The sequence below is a fragment of the Plecotus auritus genome (assembly GCF_963455305.1).
Source record: "Plecotus auritus genome assembly, chromosome: 5".
NCBI classification, from domain to species: Eukaryota; Metazoa; Chordata; class Mammalia; order Chiroptera; family Vespertilionidae; genus Plecotus; species Plecotus auritus.
Genome location: NC_137776.1, coordinates 105234526 through 105261684, shown reverse-complemented (window position 1 = coordinate 105261684; position 27159 = coordinate 105234526). Strand labels below are relative to the sequence as shown.

Sequence of the window (27159 nt, the reverse complement as noted above, 5' to 3'; positions counted from 1 at the left end):
TTTGGGATTCTGCCAGTTCCACTGATGAATGGGTCTGTCTATCCTTCCACCAATACCACCTGCAGGTAATAAATTCTCTTCATTTTCCTTCATCTGAGAATGTCCTTCTTTCACCTTCATTCCTAAAGGACATTTTCTCCTAATACAGAATCCTGGGATGACAGTTTTCTTTCAGCACCTTAGAAAAGTCATTACACTTGACATTGTTTCTGATGAGTAATCTAGTCATTCAAATCCTTATTTCCTTATTAATATTGTGTTATTTTCCTCTGACTTTCAAGAATTTTGGAGGGGGGAGGGGTCTTCAGTTTTAAGCAGTTTGATTATGATGTGTCTGGTTATGGCTTTCTTTGTGCTTATCTTATTTGGGTTCACTTAGCTTCTTAAATCCTTTTTTGTCTTCCATCAAATTTGTGAAGTCTTCAGCCATTATTTCTCCAAAGATTTTTTATGAACTACACTCTCCTTTCCTTCTCAGGCTCTTGTGACAAATGTTAAACATTTCAATACTGCCTCACAGGTCACTGAGGTTCAGTGCATGTATTTACAATCTCATTTGTTTCTGTTCAGAATGACTAATTCCTATTGTTCCCGCTTAAAGTCAACTCATGTTCTTCTGTCATCTCTATTCTGCAATTCAGCCCATTCAGTTTTTTTTTTATTTTCCAGTCCTAAAATTTCTATTAGTGGTACTTTATCCTTTATTTCTTTTTTGAAACTTTCTATATTTCCATTTGTTCATGTGGCATATGACCTAAAATTCGCCTGGCTGGTGTGGCTGTGGTTGAGTGTCTTCCCATGCACCAGGAGGTCACGGTTCAATTCCTAGTCAGGGCATATGCCTGGGTTATGGGCTTGACCCCCAGTAGGGGGCGTGCAGGAGGCAGCCACTCAATGTTTCTCTCTCATCATTGATGTTTCTATCTCTCTTTCCCTCTTCCTTCTTCTGTTTCTGAAATCAATAAAAACATTTTTTTAAAAAAAGACCTAAAATTAAGTCCCAATATTATGTGCTCGGGAAACCAGGTGAACCACAAATCACCTGACCACAAGTCTCCCTCCCCACTTTACTCTCCCCTGTCTACGTACCCCCCAGGCCAACATCCCTCCTTAAGAGACCAAGCCCATTCCTGCCAGACCATGGAATTATTCAGACAAGCCAATCACATCCTTCCCTCTTCTCACTGCCAAGCCTGCCACCCATAGCCTGTGTTTTCACTCTGTTCCTGAGCACAACCTCTGTGTGGAACTGCGGGACTTGTGGCGTCATCCTCCTGAGTATACGTGACGAAGGAACTGCTAACGACATCTATCCAGGGTCAGGTGTCAGGGGCCTGGCCATCTAGGAAAGGAATCCCTCAGCAGCAAGGTGAAGAGGGGGAGCTACTGGAACAGTTCACCTTTACTTCTTGGAGCATTTTTGTAATAACTGCTTTAAAATCTTTCTCAGATAGCTCCAACATCTGCCATCTTGGACTGTGGGGAGGCATGGGACAGAAGTTGGCTGAAGGCGGCTGCCCCTGCCTTGACTTTTCCAAACAAGACTGAGCCCCCAGGTGTCTACTGGAATCTTTAGGCTTAGTCTTCAGACATCCTTGCTTAAAGGACACTGCAGACGCAAGGATCTTCTCAAGGATGCTTGCCCTGCTGATCGTATCTAACAGCTAATTTTAGTTCAAACTGTTGTTACAGTAAAAGCCTAAGGAGGCAGGCGAACGGGCCTGTTTGGTTCCCATAGCCAAGCAGTCCCTTAGCCCTCTCTTTCACAGAAACGTGTGTCAGAGTAGTCATTCATCCATCGTTCAGGGTCTGCTGGTCAGTCCCGGCATTGGACAGCATCTGTTGATCCTCTTCTCCCATGCATGTGAAGATTTTGGGGTACTTCATATGCTGAGAAATTCTGGCCTGGAGATTTGGGGGTACTTCATATGCTGAGTAACTCTGGCCTGGAGATTCAGGAGTACTTCATATGCTGAGAAATTCTGACCTGGAGATTTGGGGGTACTTCATATGCTGAGTAACTCTGGCCTGGAGATTTTGTTTTAGCATTGAATCAACTTGGTTGTGTTCAGACTGCGCATTCCAACCAGCCTTCTGTGGACCATGGTTTCAGTATTAGTTGTTTCGAGGCCTTTGGCCATTTCAGACCTGGGCAGTGGTCCATCTCTTGGTTCAAATTTGCAAATGTTTGGTGTGCTGTTTAGCATCAGAACACACGCTCAGCCAGGAGTGAGTCCCATCCACAAATGACTTTATGGGTTCCCTTCCTCCTGAGCTCCTCACTCTTCACCATCTCTGTGGTACTTGCTGGTCTGGTCCCCAGGGGCCCCCTGTGTCTCTGGCCCTCAGCCTAAAACACTGGGTGTATTTACCTTGCTGTGCTCTGCACTCCAACAGCCACGCCCACGCCCATGCCCACAACCAAAAGCATGGACAGAGGAGAGAGAAGCATGGAGACGGGCTCCCACCCTCCTGAGACAAAGCTCCTCTGAGCGCAGGAGAAGGTCCTCCTCCCTCAGAACTTCAGGTGTTTGGGTGCTGGCTGCTACTGCTGTCACTGAAAGGAAATCCGTTTCCCAGTTTGCGGAGCCCGAACTAGAGAGACTCTTCTGGAAATCCCTCTGTCTGTGCCAATGTCCATTTCTGGTTTTTTAGACCAGGCCAGCGGATGACAGAATGAAAAAGAAATTCCACATTTGTATTTTCAGTCCAGACCACTCTCCTAACGTCCACATTTGAACAACCAACTATTGACCTGATTGATTCTGCACTTGGATGTCTAACTTGGATTTTTAATCAAGCATGTCCAAGCAATATTCCTCGTTGTCTCTTCCTAACCTGCTCTGTGCACGACTCTCCACCATCAGCAGAAGGGAGCTTCTCAGCTGCTCCGGCCAGCAGCCTGGGGCTCCGTCTCCACGTCTTCCTCTCTTACACTCCTCATTCAGTCTGTCAAGAGATTCTCCCGAGTCCAACCCCACCCCGGCGCCTACCGTCACTGCCCCAGTCCAGACCCCAGCACAATCCACTGGGACTCCAGCCACAGGCTCCTGGCAGGAACGCACTCCTGCCGCTAGCCTGGAGCTACTGATTGGCATGGTGACCAGACAAATCTTTACAAGCCTAAGATCTCATTGCAGCTCTGCTGACACGCTGCTCCAGTCCTTCTCACTGAGGGAGAGCTGCCACCCCTGCGGGCTCGGACTCCATTCCTATCACTCTCCACCTCCTGCCGCAGTGGGGGACAAATGAGTATTCCAGACTGTGCTACTTCGTCTGAAATGCTCTCCCTCCTACCTGTCTACCTTCCTCAGTGCCTACCAACCTCGCCTTAACTCCAATGTTACCCTCTCAGGAGGCTCCCCTGGCCACCTACTTTAAAGTGAGGAGCCCTATTTCTTTTCCTCAGGCACCTGGCCCTTCCACCGCAACTCACATGTATTATGTGCCATGTCCATTGCACTGTGCGGGTCAGCTGTGTGGCGGCATACCTTCCCTAGTTTGTTCACGGCTGTATGCCAGCGTCTACACCAGTGCAAGGCTCAACAATATTTGGTAGTTGAGTGAATAAATATGCCTGGAGCGCAGTGTGTGAGCCACGGGAACGCAGGAGCGAGGAAGCTAGAGCAGTGCTGGGACCCACGCTGCAGGCCTTGGACACAGGCTGACGGCTAACAGAACCCAGCGTCTCAAATGCACGCTCCCGGGGTAAACTGCCTTACTCATGTTCCAGGCCAACACCTTTCCCAGGACAGGGCAGCTATGCTACTCACACACGCTTAACCTCTCCCACCAGATTCCAGATGGGCAATTCCAAGAAAGTGTTACTGAGTTACATATAGATAAATACAGGGTGGGCAAGCAGGTTTACAGTTGTTCATATGGAAAGTAACACAATCATCACTAAACAAGAATAAACTCTGTTTTGCATCCTCACAACTGTAAACCTACTTTTGCCTACATTGTGTATGTTTCTTCCACAGCAACCAACAAAACGGCCTGTCACAGGGGGAAGCCAACAGCTAGCTCCAGAAGCCACTCATCAGACAAAGCAGAGCCGTACTGAATGCTCTCACAGCACCCGGGACTTCAGAGCCACAGGAGGCAGCCTGCTCACAGCGTCAGTGCCACCAGTGCCTAGGCCGGTAGGAAGACTGCCCTGTTCACTCCTCTCCTCCCCAGGAGCCGGCCTCGCACTCAGACCCGCACAGAAGGGCTTGGCTATTTGTGGAGTCAAGTTTGCCCTCACAGGATAATGGTGAGTCACTGCCCAGAAGATTCCAAAGAATAAGCTCAGATTCTGATGTCACGTCTAAGAGGATTTCAATAAAGGTTGTAAACAAAACCTTTCAAAATGATGACTGTGTTCAGGACAACACACACAGGATTTAAAAATCCATCATTCCCTCTGACACATCTTAAAATAGAGTGCCCAGCCGCCAGGCCAAGACACCGCCTTGCGCAGCTCACCCGACGCCTTGCGCAGCTCACCCGAGAGGAGGCACACAGGGAGGCCCCAGATCCCGCCCTGGAGAGAAGAGCACAGACAAGCCAGGACTCCTGTTCTGGCCCGTGAAACCCAAGTGCTCTCATCTTCTTCTTTTCCTTTTTAATTTGAGGAACAGTCGATGCCAGTAACAATCACTGAAGATGCTTTTCCTGAAAAGCTTCCAAGAAGAGAATGCTAAAACTGGACCCGTGGTGAGTCACACCTTAACGCAGCGATCAAAGTCAACGTCACCCAAAGTGGACAACCTGACGTTAAGTGCTATCAAATAAAATGAAAATAAAACATAGAGCGTGGTGCATTCAGAATTCTTGGCAAACATTTTCAGCCTAAACATGAAGAAATAACTCTGTCAAATTCACAATATGCAATCCTTAGTAAGATAATCTGCCTGATTATTTTTAAAATTAGTTATGAAAAACAAAGAGATGGATGACTTGTTTAAGTTTAAATTAAAAAAAAGTTCTAACCAAATGTGATGTGTGACATTTAACGAGATCCTAAATTGGAGAAGTAAAACAAAACAACTATAAGCTACATTTTGAAACCCCTGGGACACCTGAATATTAATGTTATCATTGTTCAGTATGATAATAGTGTTTGGTTATATAAGAGTAATTTCTTATTCTTAGGAAAGGCAGGCTGCACCACTAAGGTTCACCTTGTTAATTTGAAATGGCTCAGCAAGAAAAGATGGGTATGCACCTGCGGAGGGAGAATGGAGAGCTGGAGACACATGTGGCAGGAGGCTGTGGGAGGGAAGATCTTGATGAAGAGAGATGAAGAGGTGCATTTCACTGCTTCTCAAACCTCCTACAGTTTAAATATTTCCAGAATAAGAAGCCGGAGAGAGAAGAGCACTGGAAATGCCAGACATTGTGTCCACAGTGGTGCATACCCAAGCAAGAAGCCTCAATAGTCCCCTTGGTCTCCAAGAGAAGAGGCAAGAAACCACAGCTAGGGATGAGGGAACTTGCCATTTTGTGTGCAAACAAGTTTCTAAGCTGTTAAATAAAAAGATCATAATCCTCTGAACTTGTTTTATTTGATTCTTATAGACACACTAAAGGGTGGTATTCTTTGAGGAGCTATTTTTAAAAGAGAGTTTTATTTTAACTACTGAAGTGGAAGAAGACAGGAAGTTGAGCTGCTTTTTTAAGTGTGAAAATACTGGAGAACAGAGTAGGGGCTATGTTATACAAAATCCCCAATATAATTCATAATACTATAGGGAGGTCCTAGAGTAACAATTTTAATTACTTTTAAATTGGCTAATGCTTTAAATCATTAGCATTGTATTTGTACAATATTTGTCTACAATCAAATATATATATGTACATGCACACACAAATACTGGTTTAAGTATATTCAAATATATATATATATATATATATATATGTATATGCACACACAAGTACTGGTTTAAGTATACGATGGCCAATCACATTCCATTTTTAAATTACATCTGATATAATACTATTTAAAGAAGTACACTTGGTTTTAATGCTTCTACTTTCCTTTACACCTTCCTCTTCATTAATTATGCATTTTTAATAGTCATTTGACAGCAGACAATTTCCTTCTCAGTATAAACTAAATGCAGAATACTAATCTAAAAGCTGCATTTAGTCATGGCCATTCATTAGTGCTCACTGGGAATATTACTATCTCTTCTAAACAATCATTTTATAATTTAATTTGTTTTATTTTAAGGACATTTATAAATTATACCTTAAAAATAAACACATTGTCATTCAGGCTCAATGTCAAGTAAATAAACAAACAAACAAAACTCAATGCTAGGTTTTAGTCAGCTGTTTCCCAGTAAACAGCGATCACAAAGGACAGAGTGGGAACAGTTACCACGGGAGCGCCAGGTTCACTCCTTTGTTTATTAAATAGAAAGTCAATCCAAGTAGGGAGGTTCAGCTTCATTTGGATTAATGTTAAAGCATTTTGAATTTTAAGATAAATTTATTTAATAAAAAGTTTTAGGCTGGCTGGCGTGGCTCAGTGATTGAGCATCGACCTATAGACCAGGAGGTCACAGTTCGGTTCCCAGTCAGGACACATGCCCAGGCTGCGGGCTCGACCCCTAGTGGGGGGCGTGCAGGAAGCAGCAGATCGATGATTCTCTCTCATCACTGATGTTTCTCTCTCTCTCTCCCTCTCTCTCTCTCTCTCTCTCTCTCTCTCTCTCTCTCTCTCTCCCTCTCCCTCTCCCTCTCCCTCTCCCTCTCCCTCTCCCTCTCCTTTCCTCTCTGAAATCAATAAAAATAAATTTAAAATTTTTAAAATAACAGTATTCATGAGAATACACAGTCCAAATTCAATCAAATTTATAAAAAGTGTGTTCTGATTCATGGATCTACTACTGAGGAGGACCCTAAAGAACTTAGGCACATTGGGAAGAATATGCTGATTTCCACATCTCACATGGCTAGCTCGTAACAGATGAAAGGAGCCCCAGCCAGTTTGCCGCAGTGATTAGAGCGTCAGCCTGTGGACTGACGGGTTGGTTAAGGGCAAGGGCGCATGCATGAGGCAACCAGTTGATGTGACTCTCGCGCATCAATATTTCTCTCTCTCTCCCCCTCTGTTCCATTCTCTCTAAAAACATCAATGGAAAAAATATCCTTGGGTGAGGATTAACCAAAAAACAAGTGAAAAAAGATGAAAGGAGCTAAAGCTATCACCCTCATTTCTATAGTACAATCAATTAAGTTTTTTTCATCTAACCAAACCCAACAGTACTCTTGCACAACTGTTCTATCTTCCAGTAGTTTTAACACAAAAAAATTTCACATTCAGGACCCGATAAATATCCAAATGACCAAGTTCATCTTTCTCCCACCCCCTATCTCTACCATATACTAAGCCCCTGTCCAAAAAAATTTACTTGATCTACTGTATTACTAAAAAATACTGTGTTCATTTCCCAAGGCTGCTACAGCAAATTACCACAAACTTGGTGGCTTAAAACAATGGGAATGTGATTCTCACAGCTTTTCAGGCTAGAGCCTAGAACCCAGATGCTGGCAGGCCTGACTCCTGGGGTGCTGAGGAAGAGCCCCCGCTTCCGGTGACGCCAGCACCCTCAGCCTTCCTCCACTCGTAAATGCATCTCCCAGTCTCTGCCTCTGTTCTCACTTGGTGTTCTTTCTGTTCTCCTCTTTGGTCTGAGTCTCTCTTATTATAAGACCCTTGGCATTGGATTTAAGCTTCATTCAGATAATCCAGGATGATCTCATTTTAATATCCTGAACCTAATTGTATCTGCACCGACTTTTTTCCCAATGTCATATTCACAGATTTTATACTGACATATCTTTGAGGGAGGGGGAGCATCATTAGGTTACAGCCACTCTCTTCCTAGGATTAGTTTTATCCTCATCCTATATAATAAAAGCCTAATACACAAATCGTACCCCGGGCAGTCATTCGACCGAAGACCAGGAGTTCAGCCCCTCACTATGACTTGTGCTGACCACCAGGGGGCGGCGCGAACCATGGCGGGCATTGGCAACAAGGTGCTGCGGCCCCGATGGGCCCCGACAAGAGTGGGACCACAGTGGGATGGTGGAGCAGATGAACAAGGGGAGCCAGGCAAAGGCGGGTGTGAGTGGGGGCCCAAACACCCCACCAATCGTCCTGCAGATGGCCACCAGTGGCAGTGGCAGGGGGTGGGGCCACCGCCAGCTCCCAGGCGCTGAGGGAGCTGGGCAGGAGGCCTGGCCCCAATCGATCGCCCCACAGGCAGGATGGTGGAGCAGGTGAGGGCGCAGCAACAGGCCAAGGCGGGGTGCCAGGCGGGCTGCAGGGCTGTGAGGCTGGGGGCATGAGCTGGGGCTGCAAGGCTGGGGGCGCGAGCTGGGGCCCAATCTCCGCAGGCCACCCCAAGGGGTCCCACCTGTGCACGAATTCTAGTCACTAATAAATGCTAAATTCTTAAAAGAATTTATGAAACATCATGCCTTCTTTCTAAATCTTGTTTTTATTTCACACATTAGTTATCTGATAACTCTTTTCAATTATATATATATTTTCTTATAAATCCTTTTTTTTTTCATTTTAATTAATCACTGTGAAAAAGCTGGTATAATAGATATTAAATGTTTTTACCTACAAGAATAGCATTTCCGGGAGAAACCAAGATGGCGGCATAGGTAAGCACCTAAACTGCTGCCTCGCACAACAATTTCAAAACTACAACTAAAAGACAGAACGTCTATCACCCAGAACCACGGGAAAGCTGGCTGAGTGGAAGTTCTACAACTAGAAGGAAAGAGCAAACAGCATTGAGGGGTGCACAAGCGCTGAAAAGCTGAGGTACGGAGACGCGCGAATTGGGCTGGCGACGGGTGACTGAAAGCGCTGCTGTTTTCAACCCGAAGGGAGATAAGCTCCCGATTACTCCGAACTCGTTTCTGGGGAGACGCGGGGGACCCAAACTCCTACAGGGAGAAGCTGGACTGTCTGCCGTGGGGTCGGAAAGTGAGGGAGGCTTGCTTGCAGGGCTGCGGGCAGGAACAATTGTTTATTGTGCTGGGGCGCGGGACGAGGGGACAGGGTCGGAGCCACAGAGCCGGCTTACTGGCAGCCATTGCTGTTTGCCACGCCCTAGCCTAGTCACGCCCTGAGACCCCGCCCTGCACAATCTACGAACCCACCCAAGCTCCAAGCAGCTGCTTTAGCATATGAATGGCCTGCCCTATCGCAGCTTAACCTAGCAAACTTGCAGACCGGGTCAGACAGCTCCAAAACCTCCAAACTCCAAGCAAAGAGGAGAAAACTGTAGTTCTTGCTGTAGCTCCTGCTGGGTGGCCTCAGACAGTACCTGACCTGCACCCCATTGGCGATCCAGAAGCCAGTGTACCTAGTGGTCAGTGTGAGACACCAGATTTCAACTCCTCACATCCATAAGTGACACATTCAAGAGGCAGACTCAGTGAGCACCAAAGCCCCACTGAAACAAGCCCTGCACCATAAGCGTGTCTCCAGCGCAGCAGTTCTTCCATTATAGACACAGCGGGTCCTCACAGCCAGTTGGCCTGGAGGTCAATTCCTCCCAGTGTACCAACAGCAATCAAGGCTTAACTACACCAAGACTTTGCACTCAGCCCATAAAGGGGTGTACCAAAGGCGTCCACCTCAGGTGATTGGGGAGGCTGAGCTACTGGCCCCTATAGGTCACCTACCACACAAAGCCACTCCATCAACATAAGGAAGCAGCAAAATGCGGAGACAAAGAAACATGTCACGAAAGAGAGAAATGGAGGAAAGCAAACTAATGGACGACATAGTGTTCAGAACCACATTTATAAGGTTACTCAAGAATCTTCTAAAAACCGCCGAGAAACTTGATGAGACCTTCAAGGACCTTAATGAGAATGCCAAAAAAATGGAAAAGGACCAGTCAGAAATTAAGCATACACTGTCTGAAATAAAGAATATACCGAAACTCAACTGTAGATCAACCTACCCCAAGAATCAAACCAAAGATCTGAAATATGAGGAAACAAAAAACACCCAACCAGAAAAACAAAAAGAAAAAATCCAAAAATATGAAGATAGTGTAAGGAGCCTCTGGGACAACTTTAAGCGTACCAACATCCGAATTTTTGGGGTGCCAGAAGAAGAGAGAGAGCAAAATATTGAAAACCTATTAGAAGAAATAATGACAGAAAACTTTCCCTACCTGGTGAAAGAAATAGACTTACAAGTTCAGGAAGCGCACAGAACCCCATACGAGAGGAATCCAAAGAGGACCACACCAAGACACATCATAATTAAAATGCCAAGAGCAAAAGACAAAGAGAGAATCTTGAAAGCAGCAAGAGAAAAACGGTTAGTTACCTACAAGGGAGCACCCATACGACTGTCAGCTGATTTCTCGGCAGAAACTATGCAGGCCAGAAGGGAGTGGCAACAAATATTCAAAGTGATGAACAGCAAGAACCTACAACCAAGATTACTCTACCCAGCAAAGCTATCATTCAGAGTTGAAGGTCAGATAAAGAGCTTCACAGACAAGAAAAAGCTAAAGGAGTTCATCACCACCAAACCAAAATTACATGAAATGCTGAAGGGTGTTCTTTAAGAAGAGGAAGAAGAAGAAAAAGGTAAAGATAAAAATTATGAACAACAAAATGACATCAAATACATACCTACCAACAAGTGAATCTAAAAATCAAGTGAATAAAAAATCTGAAGAACAGAATGGAATGGTGAATATAATAGAATCAGGGGCATAGAAAGGGAGTGGACTGACAATTCTCAGGGGGGAGGGGGTGTGAGGGGTGCGGGAAGAGACTGGACAAAAAGCTTACACCTATGGATGAAGACAGTGGCGGGGGGGTAAGGGCATGGGGTGGGGTGGGGAATCAGGTGGAGGGGAGCTAGGGGGAAAAAAAGAGGAACACCTGTAATAATCTGAACAATAAAGATTTATTAAAAAAAATAAAAAATAAAAAATAAATAAAAAAAATAAAAAAAAATAAAAATCAAGTGAATAAAAAAAAAAAAAAAAAAAAGAATAGCATTTCCATGGATTACTGAAGTAAAACCTTAGTGAGCTGCACACACTGATCGGGGCAGTCTTCAGGCTCACTGAGTTATGTTTTAATTTCTACCTACACAACCTATACACCCTAATCAGGATAAATACTCTTATAATGATATTGCCCCCAGCTCTCCCCTGCAGGCCTGCCCCCCCCTCAACTCCCCTCCCCTGCAGGCCTGGTCCCCCACAATAGTCCTTCCCTGCAGGCCTGGTCGCCCCCAACTGCCCTCCCCTGCAGACCTGGTCCCCCCCAAGTGCCCTCCCCTGCAGGCCTGGTCCCCCCCAACTGCCCTCCCCTGCAGGCCTGGTCGCCCTCAACTGTCCTCCCCTGCAGGCCAGGATCCCCCCCAACTGCCCTCCCCTGCAGGTCTGATCGCCCCCAACTGCCCTCCCATGCTGGCCATCTTGTGTCCACATGGGGGAGGCCATCTTTGACCACATGGGGGCGGCCATCTTGTGTGTTGGAGTGATGGTCAATTTGCCTATTACCTCTTTATTATATAGGACTAGAGACCCGGTGCACAAAATTCGTGCACTGGGGTGTGTGTGTCCCTCAGCTCAACCTGCACCCTCTCCAATCTGTGACCCCTCAGGGGATGTCCGATTGCCTGTTTAGGCCCGATCCCACAGGGATCCCACAGTGGCCCAGTGCATGAAATTCGTGCACATTAAAAGGGAATTAATTAAAGTAAATATGTTAATATTGCTATTTGCCCTTTCTCTATAATAGAAGTATGAGAGATGAAAGGAAATGAGTAAAATGTATATGAAATTTTACATTTTATTAATAAATTCATATATTAATATATGAATTTATTAATAATAACAAAATGATATAAGAACAACAAAGACATATAAAAATAACAAAAACATCATATGAAAACAGCAAAAATATGATATAAAAACAACAAAAACATGATATAAAAACAACACTGATGCAAACAATGACTGATAAACTGATTAAACTTATTCTAATATCTCCCTGTATACCACATTAAGAGTGAAAACACTTACAGAGTTCTTGACTATTTCCTTGTGATGAAGTATTTACAACTTTAACTTTAACGTCACATGCTCTTCGAACGCGAGAGAAAGCAACATATAACTGGCCATGTGTGAAAACGGGTTCAGGTAGGAATATTCCTACTCTGTCTAGAGTTTGTCCTTGTGATTTATTAATAATCATCGCAAATGCTGGCATCACAGGAAACTGTCGTCGAATTCATTTAAATGGGAGGCCAGTGTCAGATGGGGACAAATCAATTCTTGGAATCAGAACAACCTCTCCCTCTGCAGATCCTGTTAATACTTCAGCTTCGATAATGTTAGGTCGCAATCTTTTGATAATAAATCTGGTACCATTACAAAGACCCCATTCACTATTAAGATTTCTCAATAGCATGATGATTACACCGACTTTCAATTTTAATTTATGACACGGCATTCCCAAAAGAGTAATACTATTAAGAAATTCAATGGGAAAATTTTCCTTTTCAGCATCATCTGTTGAGTCAATGGAATCATCACTCAAAGATGTGTGAAAATCTCCATCAAGTATATCCAAAATTTCCTCATTTAATTTTTGAACGTGCTCACTTTTTGGACAAAGAATTGTGTGTTTAGATATATTTTTAATATTACCTATAGATATACTATTTCCAAAGGTAGCTTCAATAATAGATCCGTTACAAATCATTTCATGGGGGATTTCAATAATATCCATTCCTAAATGAAAACTGCTATCAAGTTTGCCATCTCCAAGTTTTACTAACCATTCACTATAAGCAGAATCCTCTGACCTCATATTTGTTTTAAGAGACAACTTTCTGAAACATCCCCAAGCATCACAGTACTTTAAACTCGTTTGTACTATGGCCAATCGCATAGCATGCGGCACAATACTGAGACATTGTCGAAAACCCCCTCCAAGAAGGAGAACTTTCCCACCAAATGCAACATTCAAATTCATAATTTCTCTTTGTAATCTGTCTATGGTGTTCATAGCATGACTGGATGCCATGGTGCATTCATCAATAATAAGAAGTTGGGCCTTTTTAATGGTTTTAGCAACTTCGCTCTTTATATCGAGTCTAGAAACTGAAGTTTCATTTAATGGAATTGGTCATTTATATTGGGAATGAAAGGTTCTTCCACCAAGAAGTAAATTTGCAGCAATTCCTATAGATGCTGTGGGTAAAACAGTACCACCACGACCTCTAATATATTGTATTAAAACTTTATACAGATATGTTTTTCCACTACCACTTGGACCATCCAAGAAAAAGCATTTGGGGTGTACAATTTGATCTTTGATGGCTGAAGTTATAGTCTGAAAGGCTGCCAACTGTTCACCATTCAGAAAATTTATCAAAACCTCTGCCTGTTGTCACTCGTATGATTCATCACATGTATTTGCATTCATTAATAAAGGATAGTCCGGAAGTTTGAAATGCAAACATTTCATTCTATGCAATGTGAATACCTCCTGAATTTCGTTAAGGGAATGCATTTCACAGTTCACATAGGCATCTTCTCTTCGGTGCAATTTCCAACAGAAATCTTCAATAAAATGAGATTTATTCTCATCCCATAATTTGTCTGCAGCAGAAGGACATCCAAACACACATATGTATGCAAAAAGTTGTCGTAGTTGTTTGGGCATATTAAGGATGATTGCGTCATCAATCGTATCTTTCCAGATAGCGTCGTCAAGTAATAATCCTCAGTGTTTAGCAGCTTCATGAAATGTATCCTAAGTTACACTTCCTACAGTTCGCAGATCCTCAAAACTTATCACACCTTTCACATGCAGAAGCAAAAGTCTAAGGTAATATCGTTCTGGTTCTCTAAAGCTGACAGTGAACAGTCTACCTAATACTTTATTGCCATCCTTTTGGCGTTTTGTCCACAAAGAATTATTAAACATAATGCTGTGGAATCTCCCAATAATAATAATTATGTGCGTCAGAATCTTCTCTATTCAATAATAACCAAGCCATCATAGTTGAGTTATGCCTTTTAGCCCTATCTAAAACTTCAGCAAAATCATCAGTATGAAAATACAAATTTTGTTCATTTGGCAAATGAATAGCTAATCTTATGATTGCATGAGATTGGTCATGCATTCGCATTGCAAAAAGTCTCCAAACAGCCTCAGGAGCACTCACATACCTGGAGTCAATGAAGTCCTATACTTCGTCATGATTCATAATATTTTTTTCAGAAATTTGAATATTTGCACAATCGTGCCCTTTATAGATGTATTTAAATAAATATTTGACACTTTTAATTGATGCACAGACTTCAAAATTTATATGACAGTTATATTTAAGGCACAAATACGGGTTATAAGGGACAATCCAAGTGTTATCGACAACTTTATTTCCAATAGACATGGTGCTACCAGATCTTCGTTTGTATTTGGGATATCCATCAATATTTCCAATGGCCGCATTTTGAAATTCTTTTGGATATCCCTTTGAACATTTTCCATTTTCCATACATGGACTATTTGGACTTTGTATTCCACATGGTCCATGTACCATATTTGATTTTACAATTTGAAAAAGTCGAGGATACTGGTCCTCATCTGGAATTTCTGTCTTAACTATACGGTCAATGTCATCTTCTGAACGTAATTTGGACTCACTATCTAATATCAAAAATATGTGAGCGTGAGGCAGTTCACGTTTCTAAAACTCAATGACATGAATTTTAGCTATTACTTTGCCAATAAATGGAACTTACATATATCATTTAAAAGAGCATTCAGCTTAATATTAAAAACTCTGGCTACCAAGTCAGGTCTGTTTTCAACTTTTTGCCAGCGTTGTAAATTGTTTGTAATATCTGCCCATTTGGGGTTGCATGTCATGGTTATGAATAAATCGAGCTTGCCATACTTCGTTACAATTGCCATAGCATCCTGATATCACTGCTGCATATTTCTGGGACTACCCTCAAAAGATGATGGAGGTATTATCATTTTACCAATCGGCACATTATCATTTTCAGATCTAGATTTGAGATAATCCATCACACCACTATATTTTTCAACTCTCAACTTAGATTGGTTTGCTTTAATGAAATTTAACCAATTGGCCTCCATTTTTTAATATGAATCCACAATAAACTGTTGAGTTAACTTTCCTGCATTTAAAATAGGATTGAACGTGTCCCTCACAGAGAGATGAAATCCATAATACTGCATTTGTGTGACTCGTCTCCTTACATTTTGTCTAGTATTATTGTTGAGTACACTGTTGTCTCTGAGTCTTTTTTTTTTTAAATATATTTTATTGATATTTCACAGAGAGGAAGGGAGAGGGATAGAGAGCTAGAAACATTGATGAGAGAGAAACATCGATCAGCTGCCTCCTGCACACCTCCCACTGGGGATGTGCCCGCAACCAAGGTATATGCCCTTGACCGGAATCGAACCCGGGACCTTTCAGTCCGCAGGCCGACGCTCTATCCACTGAGCCAAACCGGTTTCGGCAGTCTCTGAGTCTTAATGCAGTATCTGTTCCCCAGCCTTTTTCACCATGTGGAAAAAGAATAGGATACGTCATTGCATCTAATGTAGGAAACAGGATATTGATTTGTTTCATTTTAGTGGCATTTGGATTACTGGGATCTGGTTTACAATGAATGAGCAAGTCCCTTTCAAAAGGAGGTTCTCCATCTTCATTTCTGAATATGACAGCAACCTCGGTTACATAGGGAGAATTATATCTACCTGGGTCACTGTTACGATCGTATTTAATTGCCATAGTTACTTCTGTGGGAGCTATACCTTTTGCTGCTGCTTCAGATTGGGCTTCCTTTTCTACCTCATGTAACATCTTGTACGATTTTGTTAATTCATTTATTTCATGCATGAGGTTGTTGATGTTGATCATGAGCTGTTCTGAGCAGCCCTGGTTTTCTGGCATTGCTAATCTTTTACTTGTCGCTTCGGCTGTATCCAAAATATAGAGTTGAGCAAACTTCCAAGAAACACCATCCAAAGGATATAAAGTTCCAGTACGGTGATAAACTTGTCCATGTATTCTAAAACAGTATAGCCCATATCCTGATGGCAATGCAATATTTGCACTCATGGAAGCAAAAGCAAAAGAATTATTTATGGAACGAATATATTCCATGAAATTTTTACTGTCAGAATCTTCGTTTGTCATTAATCTTTTTAAATATGCTGGATATTCTGGAAAATGTATATCATTTGGACAGACTTTACCTTTGCTACATCGAGTAAATTTTCCATCGGATGGTTTTTCATCGGAGAAATTTAGTGATAAGCAAAATTGACATCTAACTGTCATTCCACCACAACTATGTTCGAGAATTGCATCCTCATGTACTCCATTTTCGATGAGAAGGCAGTTCCTACCAGTATTGGTAGTACTTGTTGATGACTGTTCTTTGGACATATTCTGTCGACACTGCCACTTTCTTTTAAGTTCAGAGGCACGTTGATCTTTAGACATTTTCTGTAGATGACGCCGGCTTCTTTTGGCTTCAGAGCGACGTTTTTCCAATAGCTGCTCTTCAGATACATTCTGTCGCATGTGCCACCTTCTTTCAAAATCAGAAGCACGTTGGTCTTCAGACATTTTGCTGGCTTCTTTTGGCTGCAGAGCTACCTTGTATCAATAGTAGATGTTTAGACATAGTCCCACCTCCCTACTGTCAGGTGAATGAGAGTCCTGACTGTCAGGTGGCAGAGAGCTGTCTGACCAACGGCCAATTCTCTAGGGGTGGGACTTCCTCCTCCCTGCTGTCAGATGGCTGTCAGGCCACTGAGAGCTGTCTGACCAATGGCTGATTCTGGCTGATTCTGTGGGGGTGGGACTTCCTCCTCCCTGCTGTCAGAGTCTGGGCCAGCACAAACTGGGACACAGCATCAAGTCCTCCTGCGCCAGAAGACCCAGAGTCAACTCCCCGCCCACTTGTGTGTCCCCTGGACGCAGCATCCAGCCTCATGGAGGGGCTGACAGGCCCAGACATGCCAGACGCTGGGGATCAGTGAGGCTGGATCCGCCACTGGAGTGGGCGGATCCCGTCTGTCCACTTGGACCCCAAGACCCCTGGCTGGGCCCATAGGCCCAAATACTCCAGCCTCGCTGCTCAGCCCCAGACACTCCAGAGGCAGCAGAGCAGCCAGGCGTGATCCACTTCCTGAGTGGGCAGATCCCGTGTGACCCCTGGCCAGGCCAACAGGCCCAAACATTCTAGCCTCACTGCTCAGCCCCAGACACTCCAGAGGCAGCAGAGCAGCCAGGCTTGATCCGCTACCTGAGTGGGCGCATCCCACACGACCTCTGGCCGGACACCCCAGGCGCCTCCCAGCCAGACACCCCGGGCTGCCTCCGCTGGCGGCAGGGATCGGTGCGTGGGGACCTGGCCGCCTCCCAGCCGGACTCCCTTGGCTGCCTCCGCTGGCGGCAGGGATCGGTGCGTGGGGGCCTGGCCGCCTCCCAGCGGGACTCCCCGGGCTGCCTCCGCTGGCGGCAGGGATCGGTGCGTGGGGACCTGGCCGCCTCCCAGCCGGACTCCCCGGGCTGCCTCCACTGGCGGCAGGGATCGGTGCGTGGGGGCCTGGCCGCCTCCCAGCCAGAATGGGGGACTCCGGTGGGGCTGAGAGCACTGGGCACCGCCATCTTGTGGCTATGGGCGCCGCCATTTTGTCGCGGAGTGATGGTTAATTTGCATATTACTCTTTTATTAGATAGGATGGCTGATCATACAATTTTAACCTATTCCGGTACAACATGCCTGAAGGGCTCGATACTGCCATTAATTTTTTACATTGTTACTATGATTTCATTCATATACTAATAAGATATCAATGTACACATCATCAAATGAAGTCTACTTTTTAAATTAACAACTTCACAAAATGTGAACTTCTCCAAATTCTCTGCATGAGACAAAGAAACAAACATTTCAGATTTAGATTTCATTATCAACACTAGGAAGCTACTTCCTCCGGTGAGTCTCCCACAAGCAGCAGCTGTCCTTTCTGTAGCAACAGCACAAGCTCGCTGCTGCCCACTCCCCCAAGCTCTGTCCCGAGGCAGAGCCACCAGAAACCTGGCGCACAGCGGGGGTGAGTGCAGGCAGCTCTCTGATCTTCCAAGAATAATGTAACTGGCACAATCATTTGAAACTGAAGAAACTGTATGGAAAAGCCTGGAGAGAGCACACGACAGACACAGCACGCCCCGCCCCCCACAGAAGCAGAGATGCCGAGGAAGGACTGGACTGCAGAGCACATGACGGTGTTAGACTCTGCCCAGAATGAGGCCTTTCAGTGAGTACCTTTGGGCCTTATGCCCTTTTTTAAGAACAAATCAAGATGGGCGGGAACAATTCATACCTCCTCCGGGAATAATTGCCAACTTTGTCTCAACCAGGCCCATTTTGGCAGAGGAAGCTGAAAAGGAAGGAAGAAAATTAAGTAATATCCACATAATCATATTCATTAATGATGACTTTGAAAAGTCAATAAACATGCTATAAATACGGTAATTCCCCTTACCCACAATTTCTCTGTGCACAGTTTCGGTTACCTGAAGACAAATGCTGTTCGGAAATATTACATGGGAAATTCCAGAAATAAGCAATTCCTCAGTTTCAAACTGCATTTGTGCTGAGGAGTGTGAGACCTCTCTGTCCTGCTCCACCCACCTGGGCTGTGAATCCTCCCTCTGCACAGTGTCTCTGGCTGCTGATGTACCTGCTCATCAGTCACTCAACAGCCGGGAGGCCCTCAGAGCGAGTGCTCAAGGCACCCCCTTCTTTTACTTAGGAACAGCCCAAGTGCGGGAGTAGTGATGTTTGCAATGTGGGAATGCCAGAGAGAAGCCATAACGTGCTTCCTTTAAGTAAAAAGGAGTGTATGTAAAGGAAAAAACATGGTATTACATAGGGCTCAGTACCATCCAAGGTTCCAGGCATCCCCTGGGGTCTTGGAATGTAGATCGCTAGAATAAGGGAGAACAACTGTATTCTGTTTACTAATTAAATGTGTCACAAGTCCTTTTATCACTTCAGAAGGCACTTGGTTATGAAAATAAGTAACACTCTAAGCTATATACAGGGTGGGGCAAAAGCAGTTTTACAGCTATATGTGAAACAGTTTATTCTGATATTATTACTTCTTAATTATTGTGTTGCTTTCCATACGAACAACTGTAAACCTACTTTTGCCCCTCACTGTACATTAAGAGACTCCAGCATTCTCTGCTAAAAGCTGCTTGGCAGAGAATAATGTTTGAGCGGAAAGACCAAGGGGTAACTACTAGTACATAATGTGGCCTGAGGCTGCTGAGCCAGTTTGACAGCTTGGCTCCGGTCATCACCTAGGATGAGGAGAGAGGCTGTGCCGACAAGTAAGGACTCTTCAGATGGGACAGTTCTCCAGGGCAGGCCGCTTCGTGTACTCTATCGGACACAGCACTTTTCAAGACCTGGGTGGTTTTACTGTCCTGTGCTGGACAGGGTGTCTTTTCGTGTTTGTTTTAGGGCTACTTTGAAACACCCTGATTGTCCCTTTACCTGCATCTCCAAAAGCACTGGGACGCGTCCCAGATCCTAGTCCTCAGAAGCTGCATTCTTTCAGAAATGGGTTTCATGTGCCTTAGCTGTGCCACTTCATTTCAGACAAGACAAAGATCCAAAATAAAGAGGAAAGGGGAAAAGGTGTGCATGGAGTAGCAACTACAAATCCCAAGAAAGTCACCATAAAATTATGAAAACCACAATTCTATGGACTCTATGTTTACCAGGCAGCTCTATCAGAAGGAACAGTGGGAACCTGGGAGAATAGTGACAACTATTTTCTGCCTGCTTCGTCCAGTCCCTGGTCCCGGAGCCTTCAGGTCACCGCGCCGAGGGAACAGGGACCAGCTCTGTCATAGGTCAGAAGGCTGTACGGGACCATGCCAGGATGCGGTACTCTGGCAGGCTGGCATGCGTGAGGGCTGACACCAGACTGCCTGGTTCCGATCCCAGCGCAGTCACTGATTTGGGGCTTGTTACTCCACCTCTCTGCCCCGGCTTCCGCAAGCTCCACAGAGTCCTTATCTCATCAGGCTGTTGCAGAGATTAAGAGAGTTACCACATGCCACATGCTTAGAATGAAGCTGGGCACCAGGTCAACACTCAGCGCATGGCTAGCACTAATAGTTTCATTGTTCTTTTCATAGTCACCTCATCCAATCCTCAGCAAACCCCCCAGGAAGAAAGTGAACCCCAGGACATTAAGTTATTATTTCTATAGCTAACAGTAACTAAGAGTGTGGACTAGACACATGCCACAGGTTAACTACTCAATCTTCACAACTGCAATCATGATTTCCCCCAATTTAGAGGAGGAAACTGGGCAGGATCCAAGGTTCAGATTCAGTTATGTCTGACCCAGTTCCTGTTCTCCGTTCCTGCTGCTAAGAGTGAACACGAGACTACAGAAAATGGTTTTCTTCACTGGAATCTGAAGCACTTCATTAAGTCCAACAGGTGATTTTTTTTTCTAAATATTCTACTCAACAACAATAAAATATTTGGAATTTTCTGGAGACTAAAAAAAAAAACACCTCATTTTAAAAATATTATTTTAATAGGATGAATTCTCACCTGCCACTCTTATGTCACATGCTAATGCCAGTTCCAGACCACCGCCTAAAGCAAGTCCATCTAGGGCAGCGATTGTTGGCACTGGCAGGTTCGCTGCAATAGAAAGAAAGGTGTCATGCCTTTTTAGTAAGTTACCTTACTGTATAATCGACCTTAAATTTTTTCCTGTAAATATATTTTTAAATGGGCTATTGCATATAGAATTTTGTGTCCCTTTTGCCTTTAACTAAATGCCATTTCCTTCATTGTTGTTCCATCATATAAATGTGCAATAGTTCCTTTAAATCTTCCCATATTATTGAGATACTTTCATAAATACTTTTTGTTGAATCAACAGATTTCAAGTCTCAATGACTTAGTCCATGACCCTCCACGGGCTCCCTGTGCTGAGGACGACCCTCTCATTGGAAGAAGTAACCATCTCCTCCAACAAGACAGAGCAGCCCGTGTGGCTTGGGGCAGCAACACACTTGCTCTCGCAGTAGCTGGGAGGTCATCAGGTCCACCTCATGCCACATTTCAGATGGACGAGACTCTGAGAAAGCTCCGGAAACCTACCCACAGCATGATGGGGAAAAGGTTAGCCAGTCACGGAACATAAACCAGACTTTCCTGAGTGCCAAAACAGCATGGTACTTACTGAGACCTTTGTACACTTAAATATTCAGATTTCATTTTCATAACTGAATGTGGTGTTTGACGTGGGAATGTGGAGCTGGGTGACCCGGCAAGGCATGGAAAAGGAAAGCTGCTCACTTACAGAACAAGACGCCACCAGCGACCAGCACCCCAAGGGAACTGACCCCGGAATATTTTCTTCTCGAGCTTAAACCTTTGCTCATGACCCCAGAGCAAAAGACACTGACACTTGCTACCAAGATTCATAAACGCATTCTAATTTTTCAATGAAAAAGCTTCACATTCCCATAGTCAAAAATAAAACAGGAAGGATTCTGCTTCTTAGGACGTGGTGTTAGGAGGCACCATCTCAACTGTCCTCGCCACAGGAGAGAGCCAATGTGACCTGACAGTGTCAGCTAGGCTGTGGTGGTCATCACACTGCAATATTTAAATATGTCAACTCAACCAATACACACCTTCAAGTTATAGAATGTTATATGTCAATTATGCCTCAAGTAAAAAGTAAAATAAAAATCCTACATAATAAAAGGCTAATATGCAAATCGACTGAATGGTGGAATGACCAGTTGCTATGACATACACTGACCACCAGGGGGCAGACACTCAATGCAGGCGCTGTCACCTGGTGGGGAGCGCTGCTCAGCCAGTAGCTGGGCTCACAGTTGGCAAGCACAGCAGTGGTGGCGGGAGCCTCTCCCACCTCTGCAGTAGCACTAAGGATGTCCTCAGACATCTCCCGAGGGCTCCAGGCTGAGGGACCCGCCAGTGCAAAAATTTCGTGCACCGGGCCTCTAGTAGATAAAATAAAAAGGTACCATTCCTAAAAATCTCTCTTCCACAGGTATGTGAAATTCCACACACAAAAAAGGCTCATCCCTCAACCCCTTGGAAAACATACAAATGTGCTGAAGTGCAGGGACTTCAGTCCTCAGACTTCTTCTAGGAGCAAAGCCTTTGGAGGCTGGGAGCAGCGTGGCCTGGCGCTGGCATAGGCACGGCCCTGTCTGCACCCTCGCAGCATGGCCATGTCTGCACCCTCGCAGCACGGCAGGGCAGGTGGGGCCTGAACGGGCAGCTCAGAACCCAAGGTGCTCCCTCCCTGTGATGTGCTTTAGGCCTCGGTGAAGAAACGAACAGAGAGCCAGGTTTACAGAGTATGAATTTAATGAAAAAACACAACAATGTCTTGGTTCATTTATCTGACAAAAAGGAAGAAAAATCAATAAATAAATATAATGGCAATTTAATCTGAGTGGCTCCCAAGGGCATCTCCAGTCACTACAAATAAAATGGAATCACTTTGGTACAGCTCTCACCAGACTCCTTCCCCACTACGACCTCCCCAATCTCCTCTCTCCCCTCAAACCCACCCCTAGGCCTCGCTGTGGCCTCAGCTTGTCTACCTCTAAGCTTCTGGACCCACTCCCACTTACATTCCCTCACAGCTCTAGTCCCACTGCAGCTCCTGAGACTGTGCTTGCTCCGCTTACCAGTGGCACCATGATACTGTCCCCTAACCAATGGGCATCACCTGGTCCCCATTAAACTGAAGATCAGACACATTCACCTTGGAAACTCCTCCTCCTTGAATACTCTCTTCATCTGCCTGCTAGGCCCTCCCTTGTCTTTCCTGCCTTCCCATCTACCTCTGGTTAGGTCTCAGCCTTCCTCCCCTCTCAATAGGAACTCTGCCAAGAGGTCTCATCCCCACCCTAATTTTTACCCCCTACTTAAATACCACCAATGTCCCAATTTCTACCCAAACTTCTCTCCAAACTGAATCTCCATGGCCACCTGCTTGCAAGACATCTCCACGTTCAAACCAACTTCTTGTCAACCCTTCTTCTCGAGTCTAGATCACATTTGGTAGGACCTCCATCCACCATGTTACCCAAGTAAGACACCCAAAGGCATCCCAGGTGCCTCCTTCCCAGTGCCTTGCACCCTATTGCTTTCTGAGGTCTAACAGCTCACAAATCTGCAAGTCCCCTCCCTTTCCACACCAGGGTTCGGGTACCTCATTTCTCGCCAGCAGGAAGTCTCAAATAGACCTTCCTGCAATTTGCCCCTTCAAAGCATCTTTCATATTTCCTGTCAGATAATCTTCCTAAAGTACAAACATAGTTACGTTATCCCACTATTTAAAATTGAAAATTGACCGGGCCGGCATGACTCAGTGGTTGAGTGTCAACCTATGAGTGGGTCACGGTTCAATTAGCGATCAGGGTACACGCCTGGGTTGCAGGCTCCATCCCCAATAGGTGGCGTGTAGGAGGCAGCCGTCATCATTGATCTTTCTCTCTCTCCCTTCCTCTCTGAAATCAATAAAAATACATTAAAAACAAAACAAAACCTGTACAATGATTTATTCCACATTGAGGATAAAAAGGGAGAAAACTCATAGCACAGTACAGAAGGCACCTGATGAACTCAGTTCTGTCCACCTGCACAACCTTTTCCACAACCTCAGACACCTACTCTGTGCTTCAGTCCCAAACTACGTAAGGCCCCCCCGAGAAGGCAGTTCCATCCACGGCTCTGCACCAACTGTGCCCTGCCTGGAATGCCTCGCTAGCCCCTGCTGCCTTTCGAGGCACTGCTCCTCCAAATCCCTTTCGTCATGCTTCCATGGTACTCTGCGCCATGGCACACTGCTTCTGCTGTGTCCCTCACACTGAACCTGGTATTCTCCCTACTTTTCTTTTTATTAATAACTTCTTTCACTTAATATTTTTAAATGGCATGAATATCAGCAGGCTATAGAGCTACAGAAAAGAAAACGGTAGCATTCCTAAGCTTTCAGAGCAAGGAGGGGAGGACGGGTATTCTCCCCTTGCTGTGAGAAAATGCTGGCACAGCGAGTGCTAAAGGCACTCAAATATCTGTTGCAAGCTGACTTCTTAGAGAGAGCGATAACAAAAGTGAGTTTTAAAGGGCCCCCAAACGCAAACTCAGGCCTGAAATATGTGTACTACTGAGTTCCGTTTCTGAAAATTCCAACCCGTAGTAAATAGATAGGAACAAATTGATGTGATATCTATGGAAAGGGGAATTTTTTTTCACATCAAATTGTGCACTGATAATAAAGACTAAGTAGAAGGGCTGAAGGAATAAATCGGCTATAAATTACAAAAGTAATGTTCCATGCCTTCATAAGCCCTGAAACACAACAGAAAGAACATGGTAAGTTTACTATTCTTGGTCCTTTACAATGTTAACACTGCAACTCAGAGGGACAAATGCCTCAAAAAGAGTTGGCAAGGCTTCATTCTCCATTTTGATTAGTATTCTCAAATCAATATACTTACAAATATCACAATTAGCCAACAGAAAGTTTAAAATCCTTATTCTAAAAATATAAAGTCATTAAAAAATTCTAGCCCTAACCGGTTTGGCTCAGTGGATAGAGCATCGGCCTGGGGACCCAAGGGTCCCGGGTTTGATTCTGGTCAAGGGCATGTGCCATGGTTGTGGGCACATACCCAGTGGGGAGTGTGCAGGAGGCAGCTAACAGATGTTTCTCATCGATGTTTCTAACTCTCTATCCCTCTCCCTTCCTCTCTGTAAAAAAATCAATAAAATATATTTTTTTAAAAAAAAATTCTACTGTACATAAAAAACACAAATAAAATTAGTTAAATGCCCTCCCTTCCCCATCACTGTGAGAGTTACTATAAATTAACCTTATGCTGATAAAATAAAATGATGCGGAAGGTAGCAGGTTCTACATAATTTAGAGTACTGGGTTTACATGATGCAGGGATAGAAAATGAGTAGAAATAAACAAACACAAATATGCTGATCTGGGAAGTGAGGGGGCAGCAGTGACTGAAATGAATCTTCTCATTGCTTAAATGTTCTTAATTTTGAAATCAGAGAATATAACACTTTTTCCTCCACACACTTAAACTTTTGGAAGTAATAAAATTTTCAAGCTGGTGTGGGTCAGTGGTTAGAGCATTGTCCTATGCACCTTGCAGTCTCGATTCCCAGTCAGGGGCACGTACCTAGGTTGCAGGTTTGATCCTCAGCCCTGGTAGAGGCACATGCTAGAGGCAACCAATCGATGTATCTCTCTCACATTGATGTTTCTCTCTCTCCTCTCTCCCCACCCTGCCCTGCCCAACCCCCACCTTCTTTAAAAATCAATGGGAAAATGTTCTTAAATTTGACAGTTAAGAGCTTAAGAAATTTCCTCACGAGGATAGAAGTTTTTAAAATTACAACTTATATGAAATACATAATACAAAATGACAAGAAATGTGGGGTCCTTATTAAAAAAAAGGAAATGAACACACTCAAATCATTAAATAAACTACGTGGTACTTTCAAATATTAATTAACATAAATTAGCATTGTACAAATCATTAAATACATTTTTCCTCCTAAAGAATTATTTAATAGTACAGTTTAGTATTCAATGAGCAATTAAATTTCAACCATTTTAAAAGATTATGAATCCTGAAATTATACATAATCCTAATATTTCTCTGATTTTTTCTTTTTTAATTAATTATTTAATTACAGTTGAAAGATACTTTTCTTAGTAAATTTTTTTCAGGAAAATATGAGTCATCTCAAAACACATGTTAGTTTCATAGTTAATATGCTGGGTTTTACATCTAGTATTTCTACCTGGGAGCATTTAATAATCTTAGGGAAAACTCAATAAAGCATACCTCTAGGAAGGCAGATTATCTGTTCCAAAGAACTGAGAAATATCAAAATGGCAGTTGTATAGGAAAGAGAGAAATATCAAAATGGCAGTTGTATAGGAGAGAGTGCAACCAAACGAAACAAGGCCTGCCAGGAGCAAAGGCTACTCCCAAAGGCAATAGGAAGAAAGTGTGACTCAACGTTATGCAACCAACAGGATCAGATGCTATTTTTGAGTTTAGTACTAGGAAATAAGCCAGGTATGACAAAGAAGATAATAATCCTTTGAAATGCTCCTAAACATATAAAGCAAACAATGAAAGTTTTGCTATTTTAAGAAGAAAATAAAGGGGTGCAAGGGGAGGTTCTGGTCTATTCAGGGATTTGCAGGACACCAGGGGGAGGATAGCTGAGGCCAGAAAACCATGAATGTGGGGAAAAGGGAAGACAGGGTCTGCTTTCAACTCTGAGATATAATACATAATGTAAGTTTTTGGATGTTTCTAAAAATATAAACAGGCTAATTGCTACAAAAAAAAAAAAGGTAGTGTCAGTCATGATTTTTAAATTTGGTTTTGTTTAAAGCAGTGGTCGCCAACCTTTCGGACCTCATGGACCACCAGTGGTCTGCGACCACCAGTTGGCGACCGCTAGTTTTAAAGAATAGTGTTCTTATACAACACTGAGGAATCAATATTTCAAAAGAAATGCCCTTATAGTATACTGGTAGTCTAACTTTATTGAAATCATTCAAGAATAGAAACAAAATCAAGATTAGCTGGAAACTAAATGATGATGGACAGATACTTGTCTTGAACATATAATACAATGTACCGATAATGTGCTATAGAATTGTGAATCTGAAATCTATAATATTTTGTTAACCAGTGTCAATCCAAAAAATTCAATTTAAAAAAAGACTTAAGCTCTGTCTGGTGTGGCTCAGTTGGTTGGGTGCTGTCTTGTGCACTGAAAGGTTTGCTGGTTCAATTCCTGATCAGCCAATCAATGTTTCACTGTCACATCAATGTTTTATCCTCACATCAATGTCTCTCTCTCTCTCTCTCTCTCTCTCTCTCTCTCTCTCTCTCTCTCTCTCTCTCTCTTCCTCTCTCTCTCTCTCTCTCTCTCTCTCTCTCTCTCTCTCTCTCTC

General features: G+C 43.8%; 1 protein-coding gene across 4 annotated transcripts in view; it reads right to left on the bottom strand.

Moving 5' to 3' along the window:
• Window positions 1-27159, bottom strand: part of AUH (AU RNA binding methylglutaconyl-CoA hydratase) — a 206920-nt gene that overhangs the window by 94208 nt on the left and 85553 nt on the right. For all 4 annotated transcript variants that reach the window (XM_080669181.1, XM_080669179.1, XM_080669180.1 and 1 more), the window contains 2 exons: window positions 20709-20801; window positions 18451-18507 (listed from right to left, as the gene is read on the bottom strand). In XM_080669181.1, the coding sequence (XP_080525307.1) occupies window positions 18451-18507; window positions 20709-20801 (150 nt within the window). The remainder of the gene's footprint in view (window positions 1-18450; window positions 18508-20708; window positions 20802-27159) is intronic.